The sequence below is a fragment of the Cyanistes caeruleus genome, chromosome 4 (genome assembly GCF_971803275.1).
Source record: "Cyanistes caeruleus chromosome 4, bCyaCae1.hap1.1, whole genome shotgun sequence".
NCBI lineage: Eukaryota > Metazoa > Chordata > Aves > Passeriformes > Paridae > Cyanistes > Cyanistes caeruleus.
This window is the reverse complement of record NC_141704.1, coordinates 46,243,447-46,258,491: the sequence shown is the minus strand read 5'-3', so window position 1 is coordinate 46,258,491 and position 15,045 is coordinate 46,243,447. Positions and strand designations below refer to the sequence as shown.

The 15,045-nt window shown below is 38.3% G+C and overlaps 1 protein-coding gene across 3 annotated transcripts in view; it reads left to right on the top strand.

The window, feature by feature from the left end:
• The window catches only part of TRHDE (thyrotropin releasing hormone degrading enzyme), a 211,220-nt gene that overhangs the window by 152,773 nt on the left and 43,402 nt on the right, over positions 1-15,045 (top strand). For 2 of the 3 annotated variants that reach the window (XM_086884350.1, XM_086884348.1), the window contains exons 10-12: positions 394-482; positions 9,636-9,769; positions 9,869-9,924. The exons of the other annotated variant lie outside the window; for it this stretch is intronic. In XM_086884350.1, the coding sequence (XP_086740476.1) occupies positions 394-482; positions 9,636-9,769; positions 9,869-9,924 (279 nt within the window). The remainder of the gene's footprint in view (positions 1-393; positions 483-9,635; positions 9,770-9,868; positions 9,925-15,045) is intronic. 3 annotated transcript variants of the gene reach the window in all.

Sequence of the window (15,045 nt, the reverse complement as noted above, 5' to 3'; positions counted from 1 at the left end):
TAAACTTTGAAGTCCCTATAAATCAAAGCATGTCTTATGTGGAGGTTTTTTCTAAGTAAATGTAAAGTGTTCTTTTTATGAGAAATCATTATTTCCTCTTTTGTGAAGCATTTTCTTAAACTAGGAAAAGCTTTGTTAAAAAGTCCTCATACGATGATAATGTGTGAACAAATGTAAAATATAATTTAGATTGGGAGTCTTTTTATAAATTATTTTTCTTTGTTTTATTGCTAATGCAAATGCATTTCAAAATCAGAGTAACTTGTGAGAATCCACAGATCTTTACACTGCTACTGAGACTGTGTTTTAATTTCTTTGACATGATCCCTGATTGCTGTGAGAAGAATCAGTTCAGTATTTTTGTTCTTAGATTCCCCCTCCTTTGTCTTGCAGCTACTTGTGGCAGATTCCATTAACAATTGCAGTAGGAAATACGAGCCACATCTCATCAGAGGCAATTATATGGGTGTCTAACAAATCAGGTAAAAATAAACTTTCCTCCCAGTGGAATCTCATAAAGCATACTTGTGTTTTCCTCAAATGTATCTTTGGAATTGATCCTAGATAATTGTTTAGTTGCTCTGCACCCAGTTTTAACTGCTTAAAATGAATTGCAAAAAAAGCAGAGCTGGGAAGGGAGGGAGGAGGAATGAAGGATGAGCAACAATCTAGATTTATAATATTGCAGAATTTAGACAGTGTAATGTAAGCTTTTACAAAGCAATGTAAAGTACTAAGTATTTTATATTTGGCAACACATATCAAATAATGAATGCAATTCACTTTATTGATTGGTCAAAGTTAAATGTAATATTGTATAATGAAGCAGATGTGATGAGTATGGTTTAGTACATTTAGAATTCTAACATTTTTAACTTGATCCATAGTCTGAACCAGGCCTAAGAAATGGTTGCTGTCATTAAATTTATCTTTATTGATCTATCAATTATATTTGTTCTCTCTGTTAGATAACCATATGCTGGACCTCAAAAGTGCATTGTTCTGCTTACTACTTATTTTCTTTTTCCTCAGTTCCTGCATGATCATAACAGTAATAGTTATTGTCTGGGGGAGAGTGCTAGGTAGCAGTGGTTTTTTATCACCTAAGAAAGGAAGCCTACCATAGAAATTTTTTGAAATACTTAAATAATTTCCTTAGCACCTCATGCTACTTTGTCTGACAGTTTTGGACTAGATTGAAGAGAGCGAGGGAAGACATGTGGGGACTTGAATAGAATTATTATATAGAAGGGAAAAAAAAGGATGCATGCATCCCCTGGACATATGGGCTTTAGAAGGAGAACTTACCCTTTCTTGTATAATTAGGAAGGTATTGAGATTTTCCTCTAATAATTAATTATTATTAGAAAATTAATAGGAGAGAGGAGAGTGAAACTTGTGTGCGATGTTTGTTCTCTTTTGCAAGTTACTAAAATAAATTAGTCACTAAGCTTAACAGCCAGCAGGACTGGAAACGAATGGTGCATGGTCAGTAGAAATCTGAGTACTCCAGCTTTCTAGTGGGACAAGGTATGTTTTTCTTTACCCAAATTATTTGCAGCCTATGAGAAAGTAACATATTTTATGCTGCTCCCATGATAGAATGATCTAGAAATGTGCCTGCAACCAGAACAATTTTCATACCTGGAAAACATCCTCTCAGCAAAGCATACAGGTTTTGCCTTACTTTTTTGAAACTTACTGCTTTGGCCACGCTTTTTAACATTAACACTTCCAAAATACTTCAAGACCTGTTTGCACATTTAGAGTCTGCCTTAATGACCTGCTCTACTTTTGTCCTTTAGGGCTTGATTGAACTCTCACTGAAGTTATTAGCAAGGTTCCCACTGACTTCAGAGCGAGTTGATCGTCCCATCTCATTAGGTTGCACATGCATGCCTCCCTCCCTTCACTCTCACATTCAAAGTTCAGTATATTACTATTTTCTACATAGATGCTTCCTCACTGACTTTTACTTGCAGAGTGCTGTGGAGGAACAAGTCTATAAAACTGCTACCCACTCTTTTAAGATCTACTGCTTCTATTGGAATGCCTTCAAGAAATCAACAAATTAATGATGGCCAGTGTGAGCAATTATTTTGGGCTGGCTACTGTATAGAAATTAAAGAGGAACCTTTCCGAGTCATCAGTCTCCTGTGTAGCAAATCAATGACACTGTGATCTATTGTCATTATCCTTGTTCTTCCTCATTACTTTCACTCACTCATTCACTTGCTGTGCCTCATTGAAAATGAGACTGTAAACTTATGACTACAGCAAGAATGCCCTCTCGCTTCTACTTTTTGTGGTCTAGCTCAGATGAAGAATTCCTCAACACAGAAATGTCAGTAAGAACATGCCTGAATGTATACACAATGTATGGTTGATTGTACATGCTACTATGGATTGAGGCTGGTATACATGATTTTGTGATATTCCTGGGAGTTTTTCTGCAGCTGGTATGTTTGTTTCATGGGGATGAGGGAGGAATTCTGAGACTCCAAGGACAATTTCCAGCTTTGATTCTTGTGGACTGGAAGAATCTGGAAGACTTTCTGTTGTACAGAGGACAGTTTCAGTATTGTCCCAGTGGGTAGTCTTGGAAAAAGTCTGCAAGCTGGAGGTGAAACAAACTGCTCCCGAGGATATTTGGAAGATTGGAAGTGGTCACATTGTTCTTCAAGTGAGTGTAATTAAATGCAGATCCTCAAATCAACTTTGGATTAAATGCTGTTCATGAGGATGGTTTCCGTGCACATTTTAGGAAAGAGTAGGCAATTCCTTCTTGTTGATTAAACTGTTGTGCTGAAGGAGCTTCCAGTGTGACTTGGAAGAGTGGATAGGAGCTAATGACCTCTGTTGTTTGTTATTGTGATGTGTTGACCCTGGGTGGACGCCATGCACCCACCAAAGTCACTCTATCACTCCTCTCTGAAACTGGACTGAGAGAATATAGCAAAGTGTTCATGGGTCTCAGATAAGGTCTGAGTTAGAGATCCTCACCAAGTACTCACCAAGTACTGTTTCAGCAAAACAGACTTGAAATGGGAGCAGGATAATGAGAAATAAAAACAGACCTTAAAATGCCTTTCCCCCCTCCCCATCCTTCTCTGTTTCCCAGCTCTGCCTCCTCTACCCTAGCGGTGCAGGGAGAAGGGAATGGGGTCTGTGGTCAGTTCATCACATGTTGTTTCTCCCACTGCTCAGGGAGAGTAGTCTCCCCAGCTCTAACATGGGGAAAGACTCAAAGTCACAGCCTCCTCTCAGGCATCCACCTGCTCTGGTGTGGGTCTCCTCCATGGGCTGCAGGTGGATCTCTGCATCCCTGTGGATCTCCATGGGCTGCAGGGGCACAGCTGCCTCACCGTGGTCTTCACCACAGTCTGCAGAGGAATCTCAGCTCTGGTGCTTGGAGCACCTTCTGCCCCTCCTTCTCCACTGACCTTGGTATCTGCAGGGTTGCTCCTCTCACATGTTCTCACCCTGCTCTTCTCTGGCCACAACTACATTTGAGCAATAACTTCTTTTTTTCCTTCTACTTAAATATGTTACCACAAAGGCATTACTACCAATTTCAGTTGGCCCAGCCTTGGCCAGCGGCATGTCCATCTTGGACCCAGCTGGTGTTGGCTCTGCTGGACACGGGAAAAGCTTCTGGCAGCTTGTCACAGAAGCCATTTCTCTGTCCTCCCCACTGCTACCAAACCTGGCCATGCAAAACCAGCACAGTCATTATTACTGATCACACATGTAATTTCAGCTGCCAATAGGGAAAAGGGTTTAAGTTGATGACTACCACTGTGAGATCACTGGCTTATCACTTAGATATTCCAATAAAATTAACCTTGTCTGTGGGTTATCTGAGAGAAATGAAACCACAGCAGTTTTGAAATAGCTACATATAGAAATACATCAAAAAAGTGTTCCTTTTTTTTTTTTTTTTTTTTTGGTGGTATTTCAGATAACAATATCCATCAGGAAGGAGTAAACCCTGTGCCTTGCCCTAGCTCACCAAGAATGGTTATTTGCCGATGTAAGAGTCTTTTCCTTCATGTGCATCCAGAAAGACAAAAGAGAGAATTGTTGATTTTTGCATCCTCTCTGCTACTGTGTCTGTGACTTCATCAAGATGTTGTAGGATACCAGTTGGTATTTTCATGAACAAGGGATATGAGGCTTCTCTCCAGCTTTTTGAGAGTGACAGGAATTTGGGGTGATTGAGTTGCTGCTCTGTCCTCATCTTGTCTGTCTCTGGCTACATACCAGAGGTAGTGAGCATGCAGATCACTGATTGTTCAATATGCTGAGCAGGATCAGTTCAGATAACAATTGCTGGCAATAGTGCTAGATCTGTCCATTCTTCACAGCACTGAAGTGAAAGAACACACTGGAAATTACAGCTATGCAGTGTCTACTTGAGTTGTAGTATATTGTGCTTTGCAGGAAATCCTGTAGGGATATAGTGCCAGGCCTTGGCAACTTGTTTGACAAGGTGCATAATATCCAAGATGTTTCAAATTTAATACAGCTCTTCCCACCTGTTTGCTGAAGGTATGTAAGCATAGTTTTAAAAGCTTTTCATTTTGCAAGTGCTTCTGGCAGTCTCTTCTCCTTTTCCTGTGAACCATAGCATTTATGTAACCGCATTTCTACTCATCAGTTCATATACCAGCCATGAGATGGTCCTTTTACTGGGTTCAGTTTGTCTGGTGTGTGAAATGGAACTCTCATTTGCTCTCAGAGTGCTGCACAAATAGGTCATCACCACCTTTTTTCCCTGTTCACTCTCCATCTCCATGAATGAGACTGTTCTGCTTCAAGTGACTGTAAGCCAGTCACAAAGGAAATATTCTGAGTGCTATCAGAATATCTTGTGCCAAACCTTCCTATCCATGCTGAGGTCAGAAACATCATGCTAAGATGGCTTTGTGCCTCAGTCTCGCAGGCATGCTGAATGATAAATTTTGCTGGTAGTGTGGAAATTGGTGTTACAAACTTCTTCTGTCATATTCCAGGGCTTGTTTCTGTTTCTCCTAGATAAGTTGCCTCTTTTGTGTTTGCTGTAATGATCTGTGAATATGTATCCACGGCGTTTTGGGGTCAGCCCAAAATCAGTAGTGGGTGGAGAGCCAAGAACCAGCTTTGAACTCATTCCATCCCTATGACTGCTAAGCAGGGCTTGTGGGAATGTGTTGGTGATTGCTGATGGAGGTGTACTAGGTGTGGAAGCACAGGCTTACCTGTGCATGTTCCTGCAAATCCAGAACTGACCTTAACCTCAAGTCAGGAGATTAAGTTAGCATCTATTTCCAATAGGTGAGCAGAGCTTTGGAAAAAGGCATACTTACTGTTCCTTAGCAATCACTGTTCTGGTGCTCAGTCTCCAAATAGGAAACATGTCCCTGCAACTCAGCAAGTACTGCTGAACTGGCTGACACAGTTTTAATCTGCCTCCCTGCCCTTTCCATCCCCACCTCCTGTTCATTAACTGATTTTTTATGTTCCAAATACTCCTTTAATAGACCTCCCTACCCCAGTTAAACTGACTGTGTTCAGATTGCTCCTAATGCCTCCTCAGGATTCCCATGAGATGGGGGAAAGAAAGTTCAACAGGGTGATTCCCTTCCAACAGCAAATCCCAATTTACTTTGCCACCTCCTATTAGATAATCTCTACTTCAAGCCACTCAACAGTCAGATTCTCCTCCAGGAAGTGTTTTGTAGAAGACAGATGCTTCTGAGCTGGGGTTTGCTGGCTGCCTGCTGGGGAGCAGGGCATTAGTTGCACCTTTAGAAAAATACCCTTTCTTTTCTCTTCTGAAACTCAGCTGCTGAGCTTTACCTGTGTTGCTTCCAGACTCCACTCTTTAATCTTTCAAAAGTAGGAAGAAGGGAAGCACTGTGAAGAAACATCAATGTACAGGTCCTGCTTTGAGCTTCAGCCAGCCATAGTGAGGACCAGGGATACAGGACTTGGAATCCTGTGTCATTTTGACAGAATGAGTCAGAATCATTCCCCTTATTCTAACAACTGAGTGAAGATCCTAGCAGAAGATCCTAGCTGCTTACATTGTGTATCACCTTAGACGTTAGCAGTTCCATGATATGGGACTATTAATGGATGGAAGGGTAATCTGAAGAAGGAGTTATGTGAGATGGAATGTGATCATATTTCCTGATGTGCTCCATTTATTGTGCTAATCTCTATGCCAAAATATTTACTTTCAGCGTGGAGCTATGGCAACATGGTAAGTGAGATAAAACTTTTTTCTCTGGTTTGCCTTCTTCTCCCAGTATGAAAAATTCTTGTGAGAAGATTTTAAGAATTTAGTTAAAGCCAGTATAAATTATTGTGAAATTCCTCAAGGAACACTTTTTTGCCAGAAAAATTTTGCTTGCTGTTGTCGTCAAGAAATTGTGCTACACTTGTGCAGTTATTTTTGCAGAAAAATGGAGTCAATTCCCCCAGTAGTGATTCTACTAGCATAAACCAGTTTCTCAGTATGAATTTCTTAGGGGTTGTATAAAGTGAAGAGTTAAAATTTTAGCAGCTGTGAGTCTGAAGACTTGAAATGGTACTGGTACTGTGTTTGGTCCATGCTTTTGGCAGTACTCTCTTGCAGAAGGGTGCCCTTCTCCCAGACTTGCCTCACATGCTGGTTTTGCTGGAATTGAAGTTGCTGGGAGAGCTCAGAACTTCAAGCCACATGCACCAGCTGGAGGGACTGTCTTACACTTTGAGAGCAGACAAACTGGGAAACAGACCCTAACCGATTTTTTACTTCAAAACAAATGTCATAAAGTTTAACCATTTCCTCCTAAATGCTTCCTATATGTATTTGGCAAAACTAGAAATTTTAGAGCAGTGTTATTTTCTGAGGCATCCAGACAAAATGTGACCCTGGAAAAACAAATAATCTTCTTCCTTTCTGATGGAAGAAGATTAAAAAAAAAATTCCTTCAATCTCAAATACAACAGGATATATATTTTAGATCGGCTTTTGAGAGGTGAACTAAAACCTTCAAAGATGGATTTCATTCCAAATGAAATATTTGTTGTTGTTTAGAGAGTTACAAATGGTTTAATATAGGGTATAACACTGAGTTACTACCTTTTTGCTTACTATAATACTTTTAATAGGAAACTAATAAATGCGTTCATGGTAAGTGGAAACATTACCCAGGTGTATAGAAATGTTTAGTGTTTGTAATTGCCAAAAGAAATAATTTCTTTCATAGGAGAGCATGAGAACTGACAGACATGAATATCAAATTCTACTAAACTATATAGAACTGTACAAAGCACATGTATCAGGCAGTCCCTTAAAATAGCCACCTCTTTATGTGTTGGGAGTTGGGAAGGTGTAAAAGATTTCTGTCCTTTATTTCAGGAGAATGTCAATACATGAGTGGTCTTATTGAAAAACAATAGCAAGAGGTTATAGTTGTATTTAAACTGGCCGAAACAGTAATAATGCAATTGTGCTTTGAAAAGATACTCTCCTCCTTTATAGTGATATGTATGGAGGGGTGTTGCATAGCTGTTGCATGTGAAATAGCTTATTCTGAATTTATCATATTTGACTGGCAAGTATCGTTCAATACACTGTTGAAGCATAAGTAATTTCCTTACTTTGGGGGTGAAAATGTAATACAAATGCTCAAAGAAGAAAAGGTTTATGTATTTTTAAATTAAATATGATATTGAAAATTTAGATTTAATGCTTTTATTTATCCAGATTTAATGTGTGCTGATAGCCTATTTGGTGTGATTTTAGGTAGCATTGTAGAGGTGCAAAGGTTAACCAGTTACAAATAGCTGCTTCCAGGACTGGTGGCATTTAAAGGTTAGTTTGCAGCCAAGGAGCATGGGCAGAAAGCTGTACTGCATTAAGGTGGTATAAGGCTACAAAGGAACAGGATTCAAGTCTTCTCTAAATAGGATGGAGCAATGGGCTGGTTCTGACTTGGAACCAATGAAAAAAGGATTTAGAGGAGCAAGTCTAAGAGAGTTTGCTTAGGACTGATCTGTACGGCCCCTTGTGGAAGAAAGGACACACAAGTGTTGGAGCCTTGTTCCAAATCAGATTGTATGGCAAAAGCAGCTTACGTGCTTGGACAGTATGAACACCTGGAAAGTCCAGAGTTGTAGGACTCAATTCAGATTTTCTCAGTCCTATTTCTGCAGGATATGTTGGATCCTGAAGAACGTGTCTGCTTGGTGCTTTACCATAGATAAAAGAGCAATAATAGTTGAATTCAATAGGCAACAACTGAATTATTCTGGGCTTAATATTTTTAATAAGTGTATTTTTAAGAGATTTTAATGTTTTCAGAACTACTTAGGAGAAAAGAGGACTTTCTATTAATCCTGTAGTTTTTTTATCTGAATCTATGTGCATAATGCAGGTCCATGAAATTAAACATGGAATGATGTGTTTTTAAGATTCAGGTCTTGCTGATATTTGTATGTACTGCACCTTAAAATAGTAGTTTTTTGTGGGTTTGTTGTTAGTCAAGGGAGAAGCACAACTTTTTTCTGTAGCCCTAATTAACTATTATTTCCTCAGAAATTACTTTTTTTATAAGAAAGACTAAAACAAATCAATTTCTGTAGTAAGCCTGTGTACTAGGTAGTATGTGTGAATTGTAAAGATCATACTGCCAACTCTTTTCCCATTTGTTACTTCACACCAAACAATTCCATAATGGAATTGCATTTAGAACAAAATTTATGTATTTCTTTTTTATTTTTAAAAACGAATGAGTAAACTGTTCCTTCAACAGTGTACAAACTAGTTTTATTGGTTGAAAAAAGTGTTTCTGAATTTCTAGTGAGTTCTCATTCATGGTTAGTTTTGTCAAAGTAATTTACTAGTTTGAACACTTCTTCCAGAGGTGTTGAAGCCTGATACTTTGTGGCATGATGAAAAAGAAGTACATGTGAGTTCAGGGCATTTCTGTTGTTGAAATTTTGAAATCCCTATTCCTGCAAATAGTTGTGGAGTGCCTAACTGCACAAAAACAGTAATAAATTTAGACTTTCAGCCCTCAACTGATTACTTAAAACAAGGGGAAAGATAGAGAACAGGTTAGGTGGTATAAGGTTAATTGGTCTAGCTCTAAAGAGGAGGTTCTCAGTGCTTAGTAGCTAGAAGCTGTACAACTGGAAGTACTTTAATTTAAAATCCAGTGTAAAAACTTAATCAAATACATGCAGAAACACTTAAGAATCAATTTTTTTAATCACAGGTTTACTCCTCTCTCTGTAGCACATTCACTGAATTTTTTGAGTTACAATTGCAGGAAACTATTTAAGCATGGCCAGAATAAGAGTACTAGACTTAAAGTGGGTACTGCTCATAAAAAAATATTTGCCAGGAAAGAAAGAGCACAATTGAAGTCCTCTGTGGGTAAAAGGACCCCATGGGAATGTCAGTTGGCATTTCTTTACATCAAATACAGATACATTTATCTACAGATAAAGAAAATTATTAATCAAACACAGTATTTTTGTTAGTCTTTCAGTTAATTTTACTGTCTTCATGTGTATTTAAAGAAGGAGAAAATGTAACAGATGTATCTTTAGAATGTTTTAAAACCAATACCCCTTCCCTTCTTCTTCTTTTTTTCCAGAACACCACAGAATTCCTGCTTTGGAAGAGGCAAGTTGGTTGCTGGGGAACATAAACCAGACTGGCTACTTTAGAGTTAATTATGATATTAGGAATTGGAGGCTGCTAATTAATCAGCTAACAAGGAACCATGAGGTAATCTCCTCATCCCTAAAATGTGCTTTCATAGAAGAACCTTCACTGTTTCATCACCTTAAATCTAAATGGTTCAATTTTTGTGCTTGCTCTTCACAGGTTATCTCTGTCAGTAATCGAGCAGGCTTGATTGATGATGCATTCAATCTAGCCAGGTATGTTTTCCTGAAGATCATCTATCCTCATACACATTGTTGCAATAACTCATGCAACCACTAACTCAGCAGTTGAGTGTGTTTCAAAGTTAAGTGTGTTTTAAACACACTTTAATTCCTCTCCCCTGCTCTTATTAAAAAAAAAAATATTTTTTTTTGTATAGCACATAAACATGGTCTGAAGCACATTCACTGCTCTTGATCAATAATTGCTGTAGGGTATTTCCGAGTCTGAGGAGATTTGATCAATTTTGCAGCAAGTTCAATTTAACACTTTGCAGCTAAATAATCTCTTTCCTCTTTCTCTAATGAATGAGGGCTTTCTCTTCCATTTCTCCCAGTTGTCCCACCTCTCCTTTCTTTTACCACTGATCCTTCTGCTGTATTTAATTTGAGATGGAAGGCACCTTCAAGCTTCAGTAATTATTTTGTCCTAACTTGTACTGTTAGATCATTTTTCCAGTATCTTTTCTTACAATCTGCTAGAACAGACTTTTTTTTTTCTCTGTAGTGCTTTTCAAACATAATGGAAAAGCAGTTCCATTGAGCATTTCTGGAACTTATGCAACATTTTGTGTTTTATTATGATGAGAGTTAATAATTAACACATACAGTGCTGGTTAGGTAGAGCCTTCTTTACAAATGGAGGCAATGGATTGGTCCCCGTTTTGAAATCCAGTATGCTGATAGTGAAAGTGTAAAATAAGAGGAAAATAGTGGAATATTTGTAACTTTTTGTTTTTGAGGTACCTGGGAACATAGCATTAGTATAGGTTTTTAACTGCATAATTACAGATTTAATTGCAAAATTGCAAATAATGTGATTTTACTTGCATTGTCATGTCAAAGGTATGCAAAGAATTCCTGATACTACTTGTCTTTACATTTAACTAAAAATGGTCACTGGAGGTGTTTGGGCTTCAGTCACAGTGTCGCAGCTCAGTGATGTTCTAGCATCACTGCAGTAAAACACAGTTGTGTGCCCTACCACTCTGTTCCTGCTGCTGACATAAAGTAGTGATTATTAGCCCCTACTTAACAGTTCAGAGATGTAGTAGGGAAGGAGGTATCATGGGGAGAGGTGTATCCATTTGCTTTTGGCACTGCCCTTCATTCTTGCTTTGTGACTTCTTCCCATTGGTAACAGTAAAGAACTAGAAATACATCATTACATCAGATTTCAGATGATCATGATTTGCCTACTCTCTGTCTAGAAGAATACTGCAGATTATTCTGAAATACCTACACTATTAGAAGAACTACCAAATGTTGAGTAAAGTCATAATCTGTTCCAATTTTTTTTGATTTTGACACCTCAGAGAAGTAGTGTGTAGTTCCAGAGAGCCAGTATGTCACCTTTTCCAATGCACTGAATGCAGTCAGATGTGGCTAGACTTCCCTGAAAGTCTAGATCCTGAAAAATGCTGCTTCTTAAGCCAGTTTTTGTTGGGTGTTTTTCTTCTGAGTCAGTATTGATGTCTTGGATGTCTTGTTTGTAGCGTATTAAGGTGAGGTCTTGATTAAAGACCCAACTTGTGTTGTCTGGCCAAGTTTTGTCTTGGCCTAAAAACCACTCAAAAGGTTGGATGAGTAATGCATTCCCCACTAATTTTCTGAAGTACTTTTATGGGGATACTTGAGGATACTAGATCCGGCACCTTTCTCAGGGGTAACTACACGAGAGCCCTGTGAAGTCTTTCACAAGGTTTCACATTATAAAAACTTTGTTTTGTTAGTGATGGTCTGCAGACTGCTGCTGCATTTGGTCTTCATGCACTGTGGAGAAAAAGTAGTGGAGCTATAAATACATGTCTAGACACATGTGCATACATAGATAAAACTCAAGAGGAAATATTCTTCCAATTGGGATATGTAGCTAGACTCCTGTTTCCAGAGTCCTGTCAGTAGTATTACCTTGAGTGTGTGCCTCATAAGCCAGTCTGATTGGAGGAAAGATCTGTTTGCAAACAGTAGATTCATGGTCTGTAGTTCAAGAGTAGCAGTAAGATATGTGGACCTGGCTAAACTTGCCATGCAGGGTATACTTCTTGTTAATCTTTGTTACGTTATCAATTTATCATCTTCCTATTTAAAAAAAAAAACAACCCAAACAATTATAGTGATGCTGAAGGTATTCTGATTGACTGGCTGACAATATGGTAACTTTTTAGGAAAAGCTTGGTATTTTTTATTTTCATTCCCCTTCTCCCAGACAGAAAAAGAGACCAGGAATAGGCGCAATACTTTCTATGTTCCTTTGTGATGAATAGGACTAAGAAGGCATTAAGAGATTCTTAGCAGTGTGTTGAGGGCTTGTCTTGATGTCAAAGCATCAGAACTTCGTGGAATACAAAAGCAGTTGGAGAAGCTTTTGGTGGGACAGGTAATGGGAATTGAACCCTGATGCTGCAGTGTGGTGCAGCTTCTCCTGCTGTGTCTGGTGCTTTGATGTGACACAGCAGTGTTCCTAAAACAAGCTCTGAGGGCTATCAGAATAACACAGACACTTCGAATTTTCTGGAAAGGTCACTGTTCAAAAGGCCACTGTCAGCCTAAAAGCAGCTTATCTTTCCCTCCCTTGGCTGCAAGGTACAGTGCAGAAAGTTGCCCCACTTTATTTTGGAGCAGTACCATAGGTGGATGTCATCTGCCTCATGGGTGCTGTGCTGGTTCAGTCTTGTGTCTGATGCACAGCCAGCATTTCTCCCTGCCCGTATGACATTACGTGATGGGGAGATTAAACGCGTACACTTGTCTCTGACTGTGACGTGAGAGAGGGCGAGGAACCTTATTGACCAGACATAGAAGGAGTCATTGGTAGTTCAGATCTGATTTCTGAGAAGACTGGCTGTTTTTAACAGTAATTCAGTCTTCAGTTTTGGTCCCTAGTTGCAATGATGTGTTTTCTTCTTGTCTACAACTATAAACATGCATGTTTTGAGAGAGGGAAGAGAACTGTGGAATGCATACTTTAATTCTAATCCTTAGCTATTTTTTTTAGTGCTAAAATAATGCAAAAATGAAAACATAATTTCTTAAATTCATGCTGGTTCTTTCAAAAGCTACTTCTAATGTAAACAGTTCATTTTACTGTGAAGACTGTATTTCTTCAAAATACCCCACCCTTCTTAGAAACTTCTGAAGTACTTCCTAGTGTGCACTTGAACTTGATACAGATAATACCAAAAGGTTTTGGCTCAATTTTTTTCCACTATTATAATATTGTCTGTCCTGATATGATTAATTTACACTTGTAATAACAAATTAGTGTTGTTATACTGCTAATTGATTTTATTTCTGGAACAAGTGCTGCTCTTCTCTTTAGTAAAATTTAGTAATATTTACATCTAGAGAAAAATGAAAGAAATTAAATATAAATTGTTTTGGAATGGCACATTTTATATTTTTAAAGGTGTTTTTGATTTCATTCCTCTGAGATGTTTATTATCCTTTTACTGTCCAGCATAGTGATTTCTTGAAAATAAACAACTATCAAGGAATATTTTAAGCTCTATAGCTTTTAATTTCTTGGGTTTTTTCACCATTTTATATGGAAATACATTCCTTCATCTTCCTTCTTGCTGTATTTTGGTTTATATGACATTCATCAAGGATAGTTGAGTGGAATAATAACAACAAAAGAAAGTTGTTTATTTTTCAGATTTTTAAGCTTAATTCTTGGTTGTAGTGCATGCACATACCCTTAAGATCTGAAAAGCTGTAACCTTGGCAGAACATAGCTTATGGCAATTCATGTCCCATATTCTTGAGCAAGGATAGCACCTTGACACTCCATCTTCCCTTCTTCTTGACGATTCTTCAGCTTTTTGTTTGTACAAAGTTTCAGTAGAATTAAAAAATACATTGATTCTTGTAAATGATACTAGAAAATATTGAATGAGAAAGTCCAGAAGCCATGAGAAGACAAACACAACTGTGGTTCTCTTCTAAGCTTAAATGTAGCAGAGGGAAAATCAGGTAGCTCCAATAAGCAGTGTCACAATAAATAACAAAGGTGGAACTGTTTTGTAAGAATGTCAGTAATGTTGTCAACTTCTCACATCTTTCTCTTTCCTTAGGATAAGGGGTCAGTTAGTGACTATGTGAGGTGGGATGCTTCCCAGTTTTCTTTAGGCATCCCAAAAGTAGACCTGTAAATCTGACATTCTCACCTTGTAGTGTACTGACAGTTAATGGAGAGAAACATGCGCCTGACCTCTCAAAACCACTTAACCACATAAGATAAATTGCTCACTTAATGTTAGAAGTGTTGTGTCACCCCTGGTTCTTCCTTGATGAGCTCTAAATCTTCATAAAAGATTTCCCTCATTAAGCTGGTTGACCTAATCTAGTATTATGTGAAAGAAATAGGTCTGGTTTGTCTTTAATGTTAATCAGTACTGACTCAGATCTGACTGTAAATATCTCTTTTAGTGTCATCTAAAATAGCTATTGTTGTGTCCAGCTCTGTAAGCACTGAATGAGAAAGCATGAAGCAGTGTCATTGGTAATTGTTCTTAGGCTCCATGGATGGATGACTGTGTTGGAGTGCTGTCCATTTCCACACACAGATTAGGGGTAGATTGAGCCCCTGCTCTCTTCAAATGAAGCTTGTTGCTGTAGGCTTCACAAATATGGAGAGCTGTATCAGAAATGGGCAACAAGACAAAAATGTACCGTCAAAATTTTCTGTGAACTAAATGACTTCCATGTTGTAGATGGCCTTCCAAGTGTTTCTCTCTATCAGAATTTCCTACACCCAACCAAAACCAGGATCCTGGTGCAAATGGATATATGATGAGTGGTGATGATTGTTTTCCTGCTGTTAAACAATTCGTTGTGGATTTTTTCTTTCCAAGCTGTGAGTTCTGCTGACTCTATAAAACCAAGTCTGAGGTCAAGGGAAAAGGCAGTACCAACCTTCTTTTCAATATATAAATCCAAGTTATCTCCCTTGCCACAAATTTATCTTTAACAGCTGGTACATTTGACTGCAAGATTGATTCCAGAAATAAAATACTGAAGTAAGCTAATGCTGACTCCAGGTTACTTTCTTACCGACTTGTACAGAGAAATTAATTTTAAAAGTAAGTCTTCCTTAATCAAGTAGAGCTTTTTGGA